The sequence below is a fragment of the Hipposideros armiger genome, unplaced genomic scaffold (assembly GCF_001890085.2).
Source record: "Hipposideros armiger isolate ML-2016 unplaced genomic scaffold, ASM189008v1 scaffold_224, whole genome shotgun sequence".
In the NCBI taxonomy this organism is placed as follows: Eukaryota; Metazoa; Chordata; class Mammalia; order Chiroptera; family Hipposideridae; genus Hipposideros; species Hipposideros armiger.
The window spans coordinates 2,547,375-2,561,470 of NW_017731574.1; the positions used below are offsets into that span (position 1 = coordinate 2,547,375).

A 14,096-nucleotide genomic window follows, 5' to 3' on the forward strand; every position below is an offset into this window, starting at 1 on the left:
GGTGGTCAACCAGTATCCTCATCTCTCTAGAAGCTCACCAACTAATGGGCTCCCGGGGCAGGTATCCTCCTTTGGTCCTAAAAACACATGGCTGTCACGTAAGTCACAGCACAAAAACTACTAAACTGCCTCTAGCTGATCTCTTCCTAGTGGCAGCTTTTTCATATCACCCTAAAAACATTAAAATTAGGGGCTCAAAGGCTGAAGCACATATATTCATAAATATATTAAATTCTCAGAGAAATACCAATATAGGCCGATTCGCCATTAGACGAAAAAGGCATGGCTGGTAGAGGCCCACAGAAATGTACTTAACTGGTTAAGCACAATTATAACTGGTATTACTAAGGGGCCTGAAGAAATAATGTGCTCAAGGGGGTGGAACACACTCCCCTGCAAACTTATATCAATAACCCAATCAGCAAAACTAATGGAAAAAACCCAAAACCTATAGCAAGAACACAGAAAAGCCCAAGGAAGTCTTTGTTTAAATCACCACAAATTTAACCTGGGGATCTGAATTACTTCTCCATGGTCAATTGGGCTGGAGTTAGTACACTGTGCTGACACAATTAAACCCACATAAAGTCCTATAAATAAAAAAAGGGGGCGATTTTAACAAATGGATCAGTGAAGTTCAGATCTGCACATGTAAGTCCTACTTACTCGGTAATTGTGGTACGGTTCTGTTTCTGTATATTGCACCCTGAAGTTCTCGTACTGTCCGCCACGCCAGAACCGTTCTATTTCATAGTCATAATAAGGATCTGCATAAGGCTCAAGTCTGAAAAAAGAACGAAGAAAAAGTAAATGTTTTCACTTAAAAATATTAATGTAAAAATATTACATAAAATGTTAACAAACAAAATCTAACACATTAAGAAAACAATGTACCATGATTAAGTGGGGTTTAATGCAAGGTTGAGTCGATATTAGGAAATTCATGAGTATACTATATATCATCATAGACCTAAAGAGAAAAGTCATAGGATTTCATTTACAGATGATGAAAACACCTGTGACAAAAATTCAATACCCTTTCCTGATGAAAATACTCAAGAAAATAGGAAATGATACTTTCTTAATGTGACAAAACATATATTACACTTTAGAATAAAGCTAGCATCTTACTTTGGGAAAACAGGGGAGGTATTTCTATGAGATGGAGACGAGGCAAGAAAGCCTGCTGCCTCCTCAATGAACTGCCATCGTGTTGGAGGCACTGCCACTGTGATCAGGCTGGAGGCGCCCAAGAGAGGCAGAATGGGAAAAGAAGCGAAATGATCTCAATTTGCAAATTAAATGACACTATGCCTGAAAAATTGAGAATTGATGATAAAGCCAATTCAAACAGCCAAAAGCACACACGCAATAAGGCACATGGAGAAAAATTAACATACAGAAACCAACGCCTTCATATACACAAATAATAAACCCTTAGAAGATAGAGGTAGAGAAAACTCATGTACAACAGCAAGAAAGAAGAAAAAATAGGAACAAAATATGAGTACATTTAACCAGAGATGTGCAGAACCTTACCTCAAAACACTCTTGAAAGAGACAAGTTTGTGTGACAATATTCCTTGTCTTTAGATAGGGTGACTGGACATCACCAAGAAGTCAGTTCTCCTTATATTAATTTACAAATATAGGGCAATCCCAGTAAAAACACCAATGAGTTTCTTTATGGAGCGAGACAAGCTGATCCTCACATCCACATGGGAACAAAGATATGCAAGACCAGCCAAGAACATATGGAAAAGACAAAAAACACCCTGCGATGTGACAACATTACAGGAAGCCTGGGGGTGAAGACACACATGGACCGGAGGAATAAAAGAGAAGCCCAGAAACAGGCCCCAGCATGCATGATAAAGACGGACTTTCGATCAACAGGGACAGGACAACTAACCAATCCTTAGGAAGAAAGTGTGAGTAGACCGGCGTCACCCACCTTGGCCAGCAGCCAAGCACACTGACCCAGAGGACCTGCCCTGTGGGTGCCTTGAACCTGGGGGAGGTGGGTGGAGGAAAGGGAAACGTACACTTGGCAACAGATGGGCCCCAAGAGGTTCTTGCAGGGATTTCGTGGCTCCAGACCAACTCTCCCCTTTGGGTAAACTGGCAGGGAAAACCAAGGTGCCCACAGCTTACAGAGACCCCCACTCTGGGTGGCTGCAGGGGCCTCTGCCAGGCTGTGCTGCAGCCCTTGCTGCTGCCATCTCCAGTCGTCTGCAGGGCCTTCTGCTGGCTGCTTTCTAGGAATCTCTCCTCTGGTGTTTCCAGTGCTCCAGGCAGAGAAAACCTGAGGCTGGCTCTGCCAAATGACACAGCTATTTTTCATCCCAAACAGCCAGACATCTTTCTAACAATCTAACCCTCACACTACTCAGATAATATTTAATGACAACAATCAGTAACTATGCACAGAGGCCAGCAGTATGGCGTCGTGCTACACAGAGAGAAGGGACTATGGTCCCTAAGGCACAGACTTTTCCTGTGACCTTAAAAATACAAAAAAACAATACAATACATAGCCAATGAGGACCCCAGAAAATACTTTCCCAAATGGGTGTAAGGGTATGTGCTCCCTCAAAGAGGAGAGTTCAGGCAAATTCATTTTGGGAAAACTGGTTAAGCAAAATGAAAATGGCCTCTCTCCTGTGGGATTTCTCAGTCTTAGGATATAGCCGATGGAGAAAGTGCATGCAGCGATCCCTCAGCCTGCCTCCCTCAGAACCAAGTCTGGGCGCCTACCAGCCCGCAGGGCTCAGAAACCCAGAAAATGCTGCCATGAACACAACCTGGCAATGACTACCTTCTCAGGCATGATCTTGAAGGACAGACATTGGCAAGGGCAGTCGTAGGCCCTGGGCATGTGGCCTAACAGTCTGACCCCGGTTTACTAAGAAGCTCTGTTCCCGACAGATAGTGCAGATGGCCTTATTCCTCGCAGGCGACACCCCATGCATCCTGGGGGCCCCTGTGTCTTCTGGACCACGGGCAACCTTGGGGACTCAGTGGAGTCCTCTCTGTACAGTCCCCACAGCCCTGTGCAGAGATGACATTTCTTTTTTTTTTTTAAAGATTTTATTGGACAGTTGGGGGAGGGGAACAACATTGGGGAACCGGGGAAAGGGAACAGACAAGTTGCTGTCCTTTTGTCCTTCAGTCTAGTTGTGGAGGGTGTCGCTTCACTGGCCCATGTTGGTATTATCATTGTGCTCTTCCCGGGTGAGGCAGATCACGGTCGCTGGCCACTGGACGGCCGCTCACGGCGGCTCTTGGCAGCTCATGTCAGCTGCCAGCTACTCACGGTAGCTTACGGCAGTCCACTGCAGCCTATGTCGTCACCGGTGACTCACGGGCAGCCCAGCTCCAGGTCGAGCTGTTGTTTAACATCTTAGCTGTAGAGGGCACAGCGACACTGGCCCTAATGTGGGATCTGAACCGGGGCCCTGCTGCTCAGAGTTGGTGTCCCAAGCCAACTCCTAACCAATGCGCCACTTCGGCTGGCCCAGAGATGACATTTCTTAATGCCTCCTATGCATGAGGTCTCACAGGTCAGATGGCGTCTGAATAAAGTGCCCGACATGGTAGAAATGGAACTTTAAAAGCTATGAACTGGGGTGTGTCTGTTTAGAGAAGCGCTATTTTTATTAAGTGATCATGCTAGTGAATTCTGTTTAGTTCCAAATAAAGGTATAAAGTAAAAACAATTTTTCTGGGGCTGGCCAAGTGGCCAGTTAAGAGTTGGGTTGGGACTCCAGCTCTGAGCAGTAGGGCCCTGGTTTGGATCCCACATGAGGGCCAGTGACACTGCGCCCTCTACAGCTAAGATGGTGAACAACAGCTCGACCTGGAGCTGGGCTGCCATGAGTCACCGGTGATGGCGTAGGCTGCAACCCCTGCTGTAGTGGGCTGCCGTGAGCTACCTTGAGTGGCTGGCAGCCAGCGTGAGCTGCCGTGAGCCGGTGTCCAATGGCCGGCGAGTGACTGCCTCACCTGGGAAGGGCGCAATGATAATACCAACATGGGCCAGTGAACCGACGTCCTCCACAACTAGACTGAAGAACAAAAGGACAGCAAGTTGTCTGTTCCCCTTCCCCAATTCCCCAACGCTGTTCCCCTCCCCCAATAAAATCTTTAAAACAAACAAAACAAACAAACAAAAAACAATTTACCTGCCCTTTATACCATCCTAGAATACTTCATCAGGAGCTCTGGAACGGGCAGCTTTCCCATGGGTTCTATAGCCTAGTACCCAGCTCCACACGACCAGAACCTGACAGCACTAAGGTTCTACGTGACAACTACTCAGAGTTTTTCTATCCCTAAAACTCAGCGTCAAGTCTGACTGCCTACGCCCCTGGAACTGAAATCAGTCTCTCTCAGACACGGGTGGGCATGAGAATTGCCTGGGGGGCTTGTGAAAAACAGCAGGCTGGGCTCCACCTTCATTTTCAACAAGCTCCCAGGTCTAGGGACCACTCCTAGAGGGCCACAGCTTTCAGTCATTTTACCTTTCCCCACCTGGGACGTAACCTTGATTGCAGGCCTGCTGTGTCACTGGTAAGGAGCACCTGGGCACAAAGCTGTCACAAAGCAGGGTCCCAGTAAATAAGAACTATTAAGGTAGGTCTTTTTTGAGTCTCAGTGTTGATGGCCCTTGAGCCTGTTGTTAAATTCCAACTTAGTTTTTCAGTCACCCTTCTGCACTGTCCACCTCAAAGATGCCAGCCCAGGTGGCCCGTGTGCCCTCCTCAGCAGCCTGAGTTCTAACCCCTTCTCCCAGCTTCTCAGTTTTAACAGTTCCAGCTCCACCCCCCACAACACCTGGCAGCTACTTTCTGCAGTTGCCACCTTTCCTTCTGGTTCTGCAGTCACCTAGAAAGTGGTCTCCTCTGCTGAGCAGACCCTGGCTGACAGGGCCCTTGCACTGGGTGCCACCAGAAACAGCTGGGGCACTTTCCCACCTGACACATGCCAGGACCGCATTCCCAGCAGTCTGGACTGACCAGGTCTGGGTGGGGCCTGGCATGTGCATGCCACAAAAGCCCTAGTTAATTCTGATGCACAGCTGATGTTGAAAAAACAAACAAAATGCAAGTAAAAACCTGGCTCTAAGGGCTGTCCTCAGAGGCTTCAGAGTCTGACGGTCCTGCAGCATCGACCCTCTGTGGCAGAGAAGGCAGCAGCCAGTGTCAGCCTGGCACCAAACACGGGGCAGGGCTACAGCACACCTGCTTGTGCAGCCAAAGTCGCCACAGAGCCAGACCCCCCAGGCTGCTCCCCATCAAGCACCTTTTTCTGAGTCCGAGCTCTAGCCAGGACGGGAACCAGAGTGTCAAGGATCAACCCTGAGGTTCTAAAGCCTCTTGTTTGACCACTCATAACCAATTAGAGCATGTTCTGTGCTTTAGAGTGCTTTTGTCACTAGCTCCTGAGACTCTCAAAAACACCCTTAGGCAAGAAGGACAGTGTCATCACCTGCACTTACACTAGAAAGAGGTGAGGCCTCTAGACTTGTGATAATAAGCCCTTGGTGACCCAGGAGACGCAGTTCTCACTCACACACTCTTGTCTGTGATCTGACACTGTCCCCGCATACAGAATTAGAAAACAAAAGTTTTGATTACTCTTTAACTCTCTCCCCCTTTGACCTCTGAGCTGCTGGTGTGGACACTAGAGCATCTGCTCCTCTCCTCTGCACAGAAAGCCAAAGGGAAGCATAACCTGGGACCAGAGGGCCTTGAGACAACCTAGTGCGTTCAGATCAACATGACTGAATCCTGAAACACGAGCATTGTATGTGTTCCTTTTCTCTGCACCTTTTACTGCCATTTCAGCCAGAAGTCAGCGACTGAGACTTTCCAGTAGCAAATGTAAATGCACAAAGTGTTGCTACAAGACTAAGATGGTGCTTAAGCCAGTTCGGATCACTGACTGAATTACATGCTGTCCCGTGACCTGAGCCCACACGGCAATGACTGCTCCAGAGAAACCTGGCCTATTTCCGTTCCCTTAGAGGTGAACGCAACAAAGCCAGGCTTTCTCCTGGGAGACAAGCGCTGTACTTATTAGGTTATACAATGTCTAACGATTCGACTTATGTTTTTCAACCATAGGTACTTTCTCTGTAATTATTTTTTAAAAGACCAGTAATAAAATATCTGGGAGAAGAAATAACAGACAGCATTTACAGTGAAAAGGGTGACACCTGTCATGCTCCTGGATTTTAGTGGCAAATTTTATAGGTTTTTCTGGTTCCTACATAACTTGGGGAGGGGTGGGGAGGAGACTTATGGGACTTAAGAATGTCCCATAAGACATAAGAATGTCCCAGGGGCTTCAAGAATGGCTGTGAAAACTCAAAAGTTTATATAAACCCAAATGGATATGAGCCCTCCCCTGACACAAAACTAAAACATTCCCTTCCCTCCCAGAAGCCGAAGAAAGTCAACTGCAAAACATGTGAAATTATCTCAGGGATGTCATTCTGAGTCCATTCTGGGCACCAGGCCACACATGCCTCGGAGAACCTATAGGCTACTGCTCTGCAGGCCCTGAGCCCCACACATCTGGGGACAACTTAATTCTCTCAAAAGGGAATAAAGAGGCAAACCATTCCTTACGTTGTGTCTCTGACATCTCTCGTGATCCGATAATTCCAATCTCGGAAAACTTCATTTTCTTTGTCAAACTCCCGTTCATCTTCACCAATGGTCATAGTAAACCTTTTCTCTTCAAAATCAGGCTCCTGTTCTTTTCGAATGGTTGCTTTTTTCAAAACCTACCGTTGTGAGAAGAAAGAAGCCAACACTAGTTACTGTTAGGAAAAACAAAGGGAAGCCTGTCCTGATTTGACCCACAGAGAGATTCTTGGCCAGTGTGGCTGAAGCGGCCCTGCAGGAGCTGCACGACTGAGTGCTCAGTGGGCAAGGGCACAGGATCCCATGTGCCTTTCTGTGGGCCTGGAGTGCCCTGTCCCTGCACACAGCTGTACCTGGCACTAAGCAGGGCCAGGGACTTACTCACATTCTGGGAAGGGTGACAGAGGTGGCTGCTTCCTATTAATAGTCCTAGCATTAAAGCAGGGAGCTCCAGATATTAATTCAGCAATGAGGACCAAGTATAAACTGTGTACGTCTGCTCATGGCAGAAAAGGTACAAGGAGTCATTCAAAAGGCACAAGGAATCTCAGAGGAAAGAAGTGGTGAAGTGTGTGCTGAGGGAGCGAGGAGAATGATTTTGTTTGAGTCTGTCATCTCACTGAAAAGAAACCAACACAGGGGGCTCAAAAAGCAGCCTGGACATCCGGAGCCCGAGTGCAGCCTGGAGTAAGGGAGTGGGAAGAGGGGAGGTCCACATGTGCACCAAGGCTCTCTAGGGAGATAGAATGGCTCCTCCAGAGGATGGGCAACTTGGGGCTAGCAGTGTGTGCTAATTCTGGGGAGTGGCTGGGGGCTGCAGCAGCAGCTGGGTGTGGCCTGATGCTACACCAGCCACATGAAGACAGGGGCCCATGTTCTAGGCTGGGCCTCCTGGCCTCGAGGGGGTAGTCATGACACAGCATGCCTCCAAGAGATAGTTAGACATCATTTTCTATTCTCTGGCTCTTCAAAGAAATCACAGAAATATACCCATCACTTCAGAGGCTTTACTGAGTTTTCAATCAGTCTCTGGATCAAGAAAATGAGAGTTTGGTGCAAGGACCACCACTACTATTTTTCTTCTCAGGTTTTCTGCTGAATCGTTACCTCCTTTGCATGCCGAAGCCCTCGTTCCCAGGCACTCTCTGTGGGAGGTTCTGGAGGGGGTGGAGGCAAAATTTCATCAACTACTGGCCCACCCTATTAAAAAACGAGAAGGGAAAAGTTGAGAAAGCAAGGAAAACTTTAAAACTGATAAAGAAACAGGGGAGCAAAAACACCAACTAAACATCGGCTGGCTGTACACTGACTGCTCTCTCCTCAGAGCCTCACTCTGTCCTGGCATGTCTGCCCTGAATCTAGGATTACCTCTACATGGAGACAACGGAAGCATCTGGACGGTGGCTCTGTGACTATGACATCATAGAAATGGTTTTTACACAAGGCACATTAATGTGCTTTAAAAGCTGGAGATTCACAGAGCTTAGATGTCTGGTTTGTTAGCAATTAAAGAAAAGAGGTGTTCACGCACCCAAGGGTTGGCAGGCATCAGTGGGTGAGGTCCGAGAGGCGGGGCACCGTTAGGCGGGAAAGGTTCAGCTTTGGTGATTAGGGAGTAGTTGCCCTTGTCGTTGACTCCAGGGTGTATAAACCTACAATTCATTCCCCAGGTACAGTTCCCTAAGGAGACAAAAGTCAGGTCAGAATGGTCTGTGAGAACCCAAGTGCATGAAGTCCGCTTCCTGCCTGCTTTGCTTGGGCAGCAGCGTTTCTGAGGGCCTGTGACATGCCAGACAGTGTGCTGAGCACGCTCACAGGCTACAAGTGTCACTCCCCCCCCACCCCACACACACACCAAAAGGTGCACTGAGCCTGAATGTGGACAGACCAAAGCCGGGGAGCTGCAGAGGCAGGGCCAGTGCTCAGAGCAGGGCTGCCCTGGCCGTCACCTCCACCCAGGAGGCCAGGGTAGCTGTGCCAGTGTGAGCTCGCTCCTCATACATGAGCTCCCCGCCCCCACCTCTACAAACATCCAGGTCCCCAGCAGGCAGGCCTGGATAGTCTCAGACCAGACCCTCGGCTGGAAAATGAGCAGTACTTCCTAAAGGGCTCCTGAAGGGGCCCGGTCACGTGTTAGACGAAACAGACCCTGTTCCGAAGTCACCGTGTGAATAGTTCATTTTTGCCTAAAAACAGAAAAGTCTGAGAGCTTCCTAGTTAGAGGCGGCCCCTGCTCTGTGGGTTTACTGCTCAGAGACACTGCACCCCCAGCGAGGCCCACAGGTGCATGTACGGGACCATGATTCTGACTCAAAACCCATGCATACTGAAATAGAAATCAACAAGAAGCATAAAAACGGCCAGAATTCTGCAAGCCTGTCCCCATGGTGGTCCTTACCAGCTCTGTAAATTTGCATTTCTCCTATCAAAAGCCTCATAAAACATTTCAGGATATTTCTGGTACTTAAATGTGTTCAAGAGAAAACACATACACAATTATAATTAGCTGTTGATACTTTACTAAAAAAAGGTCATCTTTTAGCATTATTCAGTGAGAAACACCAGAGTTATTCAAGGAAACCACTTGCCTTTTCAACACAGAAGGCAAGAAGCCAAAGTTTTTAAATCTAATTAACGAGTAAATCACTTTTTTAAAATTTGATTTTTAGAGTAGATAATATGTGCACAGGGTCAAAAATAAATACGGCACACAATGTCTAAGTAGTTTTAAAAATATTTTCAATGGGTTAACATGTAGTTAAATTTTAAACCATTATTAATATATATTCACTTCTAAACATATTCCAATTGAACATTTCTGTGAACAAAACATGTTTTTCTTTATACAACATAAAATAAAAGAGAAATAATCATTTGGTATTTAGGAAAACACTAAATTTTACCTTTTAAACGTTATGAATATTTAAACTTGTATTAAAACCAACTTAATAATGTATTAATCTAAATTAAATATGAAATAAAGTATGCTTAAAATAGCTTTTCTGAGAATGCAAAAAGGACAGATAAACTTTTAAAATTCCTAAAGGTGTTTGAGAAATCATAGAAGAGGATGTGAAATACTGTACGACAGGGGATTCAAAATTCTAGTCTCAGGAGGTTTAAAGAAAAAAAGACTATGCAGTCACATATCTAAATAAATAATTCCAAGATGCTATCAACTTCACCATTTGACTCTTATAAAACTCATATTGTATTCCACCTTGCTTTTGTAGTTAAAAAAGAAAAAGCTCATTGTAGGAAATTTGCAAGTACAGAAAATAACTAACACTATAAACCACAACTTTTCTGTAATTTTTGAACCTAATTTATATATGTGTGAGTGCGTATAGTGGATAAACAGTTTTTTGTTATTCTCTGTTCTTGAATTTAAAAAATTTCAGAACACCACCCATGAACCAGCCCACTGACAAAAAGGTCTTTTTTTTGGTAGGAGAAAAGAGGAACAGGTCGACGAGAAGAAGCACGTGAGGGAAGTGAGAGCCAAGAGCAGGGGCACGTCTCCCTCTGAGACACCGGTGGGTGACAGAAGCCCATTCCCTTGTGTCCCCCTGCTCCTGGGCGTGCTAAGATCCTTGTTGAGCATATGTTTGGACCCCTGGCCACCAAAGAGAAGGAGAAGGACAGATGTCCAGCAAATGCAAGCACAAAGAGAACAGTCGGAATAGTGCAATCCCAATTAGCCTTTTTAATGTGAATTTTTATCTGTGTGGAAAGACGTCTGGAAGGACATACCCCGAACCACTGGGACTGTGGGAAGAGAAAGACTTACCTTTTATGGTCTTGACACTTGCCAGCACATATTACTTTCATAATTAAAAAATTTACTTGGAAAAAAAATTCTCTGGGAAATGAAAGCAAAAATCGATCTTCTGGTTTTAAAATTGTATGGTGGTCTGTTTTTGAATGAAACTTCACACACACAAAAGTTGTGTGGATTGTGATTCTGACTGGATGAATAAATAGGCTTCTAATTACAGAAGGACATGCATCGGAGCCAGAATGGAACAGAAGAAATGGAAACAGCTGTGACAAGGCAGTACAGTGCGACAAATTTCTTCACCTTGGCACACACAGGGCTTCAAAGGCATTGACATTGTTCTTTTTTATAATTGGATGGTGGGCACATCAGTAATTGTTTTATTCTTTTATTATTCTTTATGTCTGTGTAAACATTTTATATTTTATATATGAAATATTTCATAATATAATAAAAGGAATACATGGAAACAAAAAGTATCCAAATACTCTAAAAGATATTCAGTGAAATCTCTATGCCTCCAGGGCCCTGCACAGAGGCAGTTATCAATTTACTGGGGATCAACCAATCAGTGTACTCACCGCCATTTTCCCCCGGTTATGTTATACACTCTGTGTTGAACCTTGCTTTTCTTCACTAAACAATATCTCTACAAAAAAAGGAACCTGCATGCTCAACAGCAACAACCCAAACTCTTATCAGTGAAACAGACACAATATATGCAGGAAACCTAATGGGACCCAGCAGAAATCAAGGAAACTAGACACAGCAACCCACTGGCCACAACCCACCACATACTACAGCAGCCCAAGGAATCCACGGTTTGAATGTTAGAAGAAGCAAGCATGCTATATCTGTAGGTACATGTATGAGCATGTGTGCATGAGAGGCCCAGAAGCACTAACAGATTTTAAAATTTCTGATTGTTGGTTCAAGTGGTGCTCAATGCAGTGCTGATATCATTTTTCAGGCTGCACTGTCCCAGTATTTGCAATGCATCTTACTGGAACACTTGAAATAATTTTACAATATCTCTATTTTCCATAAAAAGTACTTGCTTCACACTAATATTTTAAACAAAGATTTTATTTCTAAATAAGACACAGTGGTCTTATTTAAATATTCCTTGTTCCCATTTCCTGTTTGCCTAAATAACTCAGAATAGGTAATAAATATTCAGACTGAAAATAAAGCAGTTTAGAAGTACTTCACAATGGGAAGGCAGAATACTTAAAAATCTAATAATTAAATATTAAGGACAAACCTAAGCTGTACAAATGCATATTCTAATAGGCATAAACCCAACGAACCATCACATACAGAGCTGTAACAATGTAACACCAAGAACTCAGGTGTCCTTTGCTTTCCCACATCAGAGAACTGTGACAGAAACGGATAGACAGCCACAGATATCAAACAGAGTTCTGAGATACTGTAACTCCTTTAAAGAATATTCATATGGTAGCCAAAAGAATTAAAACAATTTCTGGACTGCTTCTTTATAAATAACGCAGACTCGAAACCAGCAGTTCTCTAACTTTTTGGTTTCAGGACCCCAAAGAACCTTTTTTTGTATGGGTTATATCTACTGATAATCTTCACTGTAGAAATTAAAACTGAGAAAATTTAAAGGCAAAATATATAACACATGTAATTTCTGTTAACAATGTTAACATGAATGTTTCATGAAAAGCAACTATATTTAAAAAATACTTAGTGATAAGAGTAGCATTATTTTCCTTTTTGCAAATCTCTTTAATGTAGATACAGGCTAGAAGACAGCTCGGTTCTCACGTCTGCTTCTGCATTCAATTTGTTGTGCCAGGTTGTTTTGTTTGAAGCAGGTGAAGAAAATCCAGCTGCAGGCAGAGATGTAAATGGACATTAAAAAGGCCATTTTAATAGCCTTTTCAGATACTGTTGGATGTTCTTTGATGCTACATCATACTTCACAAATAAAGAAGGCCTCTTCACAGCTGCAGTGCAGATCTATAACCCTACCACTGAACTCTTCCGACTCTGTTCCACTGAAGTCCAATGGTCTATCTTGAACTGTGAATGGATCTGCTTCCCAGGTATAGTTTGGTAACACCAAACAACAGTCATTTGGAAAAGCTCACTAAACACTACAAAGCTGTCAAGCTCATGGTGGAGATAAAGACTCTCCTAAATTCTAATTTTCACTTGAGAGCTGGAACTTCATCATTAGTAACAGATATTGTCAGTTGTTCCTCTTAAAGAGGCAGCAGGCTTACTTGGTGAGCCTTTGAGAAGACCTGGTTCTGCGTCACCATGGCATATCGTGGTTGTTCCTGCGAGTGAACATGTGCTCCCTGGAAAGAGCAGCTGGCTCAGCTCACAATGCAAGCCTCATGCGTGCCCTCCCTGGAGAGGATCTTTTGCACTTCAGTGCACAGCAGAAGGGCTCCATGTGCACTTCCAGTTTTGAAATACTGAATATAGAAAAGACACGTCCTGAGGGCTCTTACTGGGGTGATGAAAATGTTCTAAAATAGCTGTGATGGCTGCACGACTTGGTAAATTTAATAAAAATCACTGAATTGTACACTTAAAACAGGCAAATTTTATGGCATGTAAATTACATCTCAATAAAGTTTTCTTTTAAAGACCTTTACTCAAGTGTAAAATTTAATTATAAGTGTTACTGCTCTATCACAGACATCATTAAGTGAAATTGGCATTATTTAACTGTGAATACATGGTGATCAATACCTGACTATTAGTGCAGACTTAGTGTTATAATGAACATAGTTTTGATCTTAGGGGACTTTTCAGTCCCCGAGAAAGTTTCAAGGACCCCTAAGGGCCCACAGACCATGCTTTGAGACCTACTGCTTTAAACACAAGAGAATACAGGGATTCAAAAATGGGTGATAGACATTTCTCCAAAGAAGACATACAAATAGCCAAAAAGCACATGAAAAGGTGGTCACCAGCACTAGTCATTAGGGAAGTACAAATCAAAACCACAATGAGGTGAGGAGATACCAGCCTCACGTCCATTAGGATGGTTACTATAGAAAAATTGGAGAAAACAAGTGTTGGTGAGGATGTGAGCAACTGGATCCCTTGTGTACCATTGGTGGGTATAGCCACTGTGGAAAACAGTATGGTAGTTCCTCAAAAAATTAAAAATAAGGTCCGGCCGAGTGGTGCATTGGTTAAGAGCTGGCTTGGGACGCCAGCTCTGAGCAGCAGGGCCCCGGTTCGGATCCCATATGGGGGCCAGTGACGCTGCGCCCTCTACAGCTAAGATGGTGAACAACAGCTCCACCTGGAGCTGGGCTGCCGTGAGTTGCCGGCAACGGCGTAGGCTGCAGTGGGGCTGGCTGGCAGCAGGCGTGAGCTGCCAAGAGCCGCTGTGAGCGGTCGTCCAGAGGCCGGCGACCAATCTGCCTCACCTGGGAAGAGCGCAATGATAATACCAACATGGGCTAGTGAAGTGACGTCCTCCACAGCTAGACTGAAGAACAAAAGGACAGCAACTTGTCTGTTCCCCTCCCCAATAAAATTTAAAAAAAAAAACAACCAAAAAATAAAAGTACCAGATGATCCAGAAATCCTAATTCTGCATATATACCCCAAAAATGTGAAAGCAGGGTCATGAAGAGATTACTTGTACACCTACGTTCACAGCAGCATTA

General features: G+C 44.6%; 1 protein-coding gene across 1 annotated transcript in view; it reads right to left on the bottom strand.

The window, feature by feature from the left end:
* The window catches only part of ZC3H18 (zinc finger CCCH-type containing 18), a 67,710-nt gene that overhangs the window by 35,011 nt on the left and 18,603 nt on the right, over positions 1-14,096 (bottom strand). Inside the window, exons 5-8 of the mRNA XM_019654481.1 lie at positions 8,185-8,333; positions 7,761-7,853; positions 6,636-6,793; positions 667-784 (exon numbers count right to left, since the gene is read on the bottom strand). Coding sequence (XP_019510026.1) covers positions 667-784; positions 6,636-6,793; positions 7,761-7,853; positions 8,185-8,333 — 518 coding nt within the window. The remainder of the gene's footprint in view (positions 1-666; positions 785-6,635; positions 6,794-7,760; positions 7,854-8,184; positions 8,334-14,096) is intronic.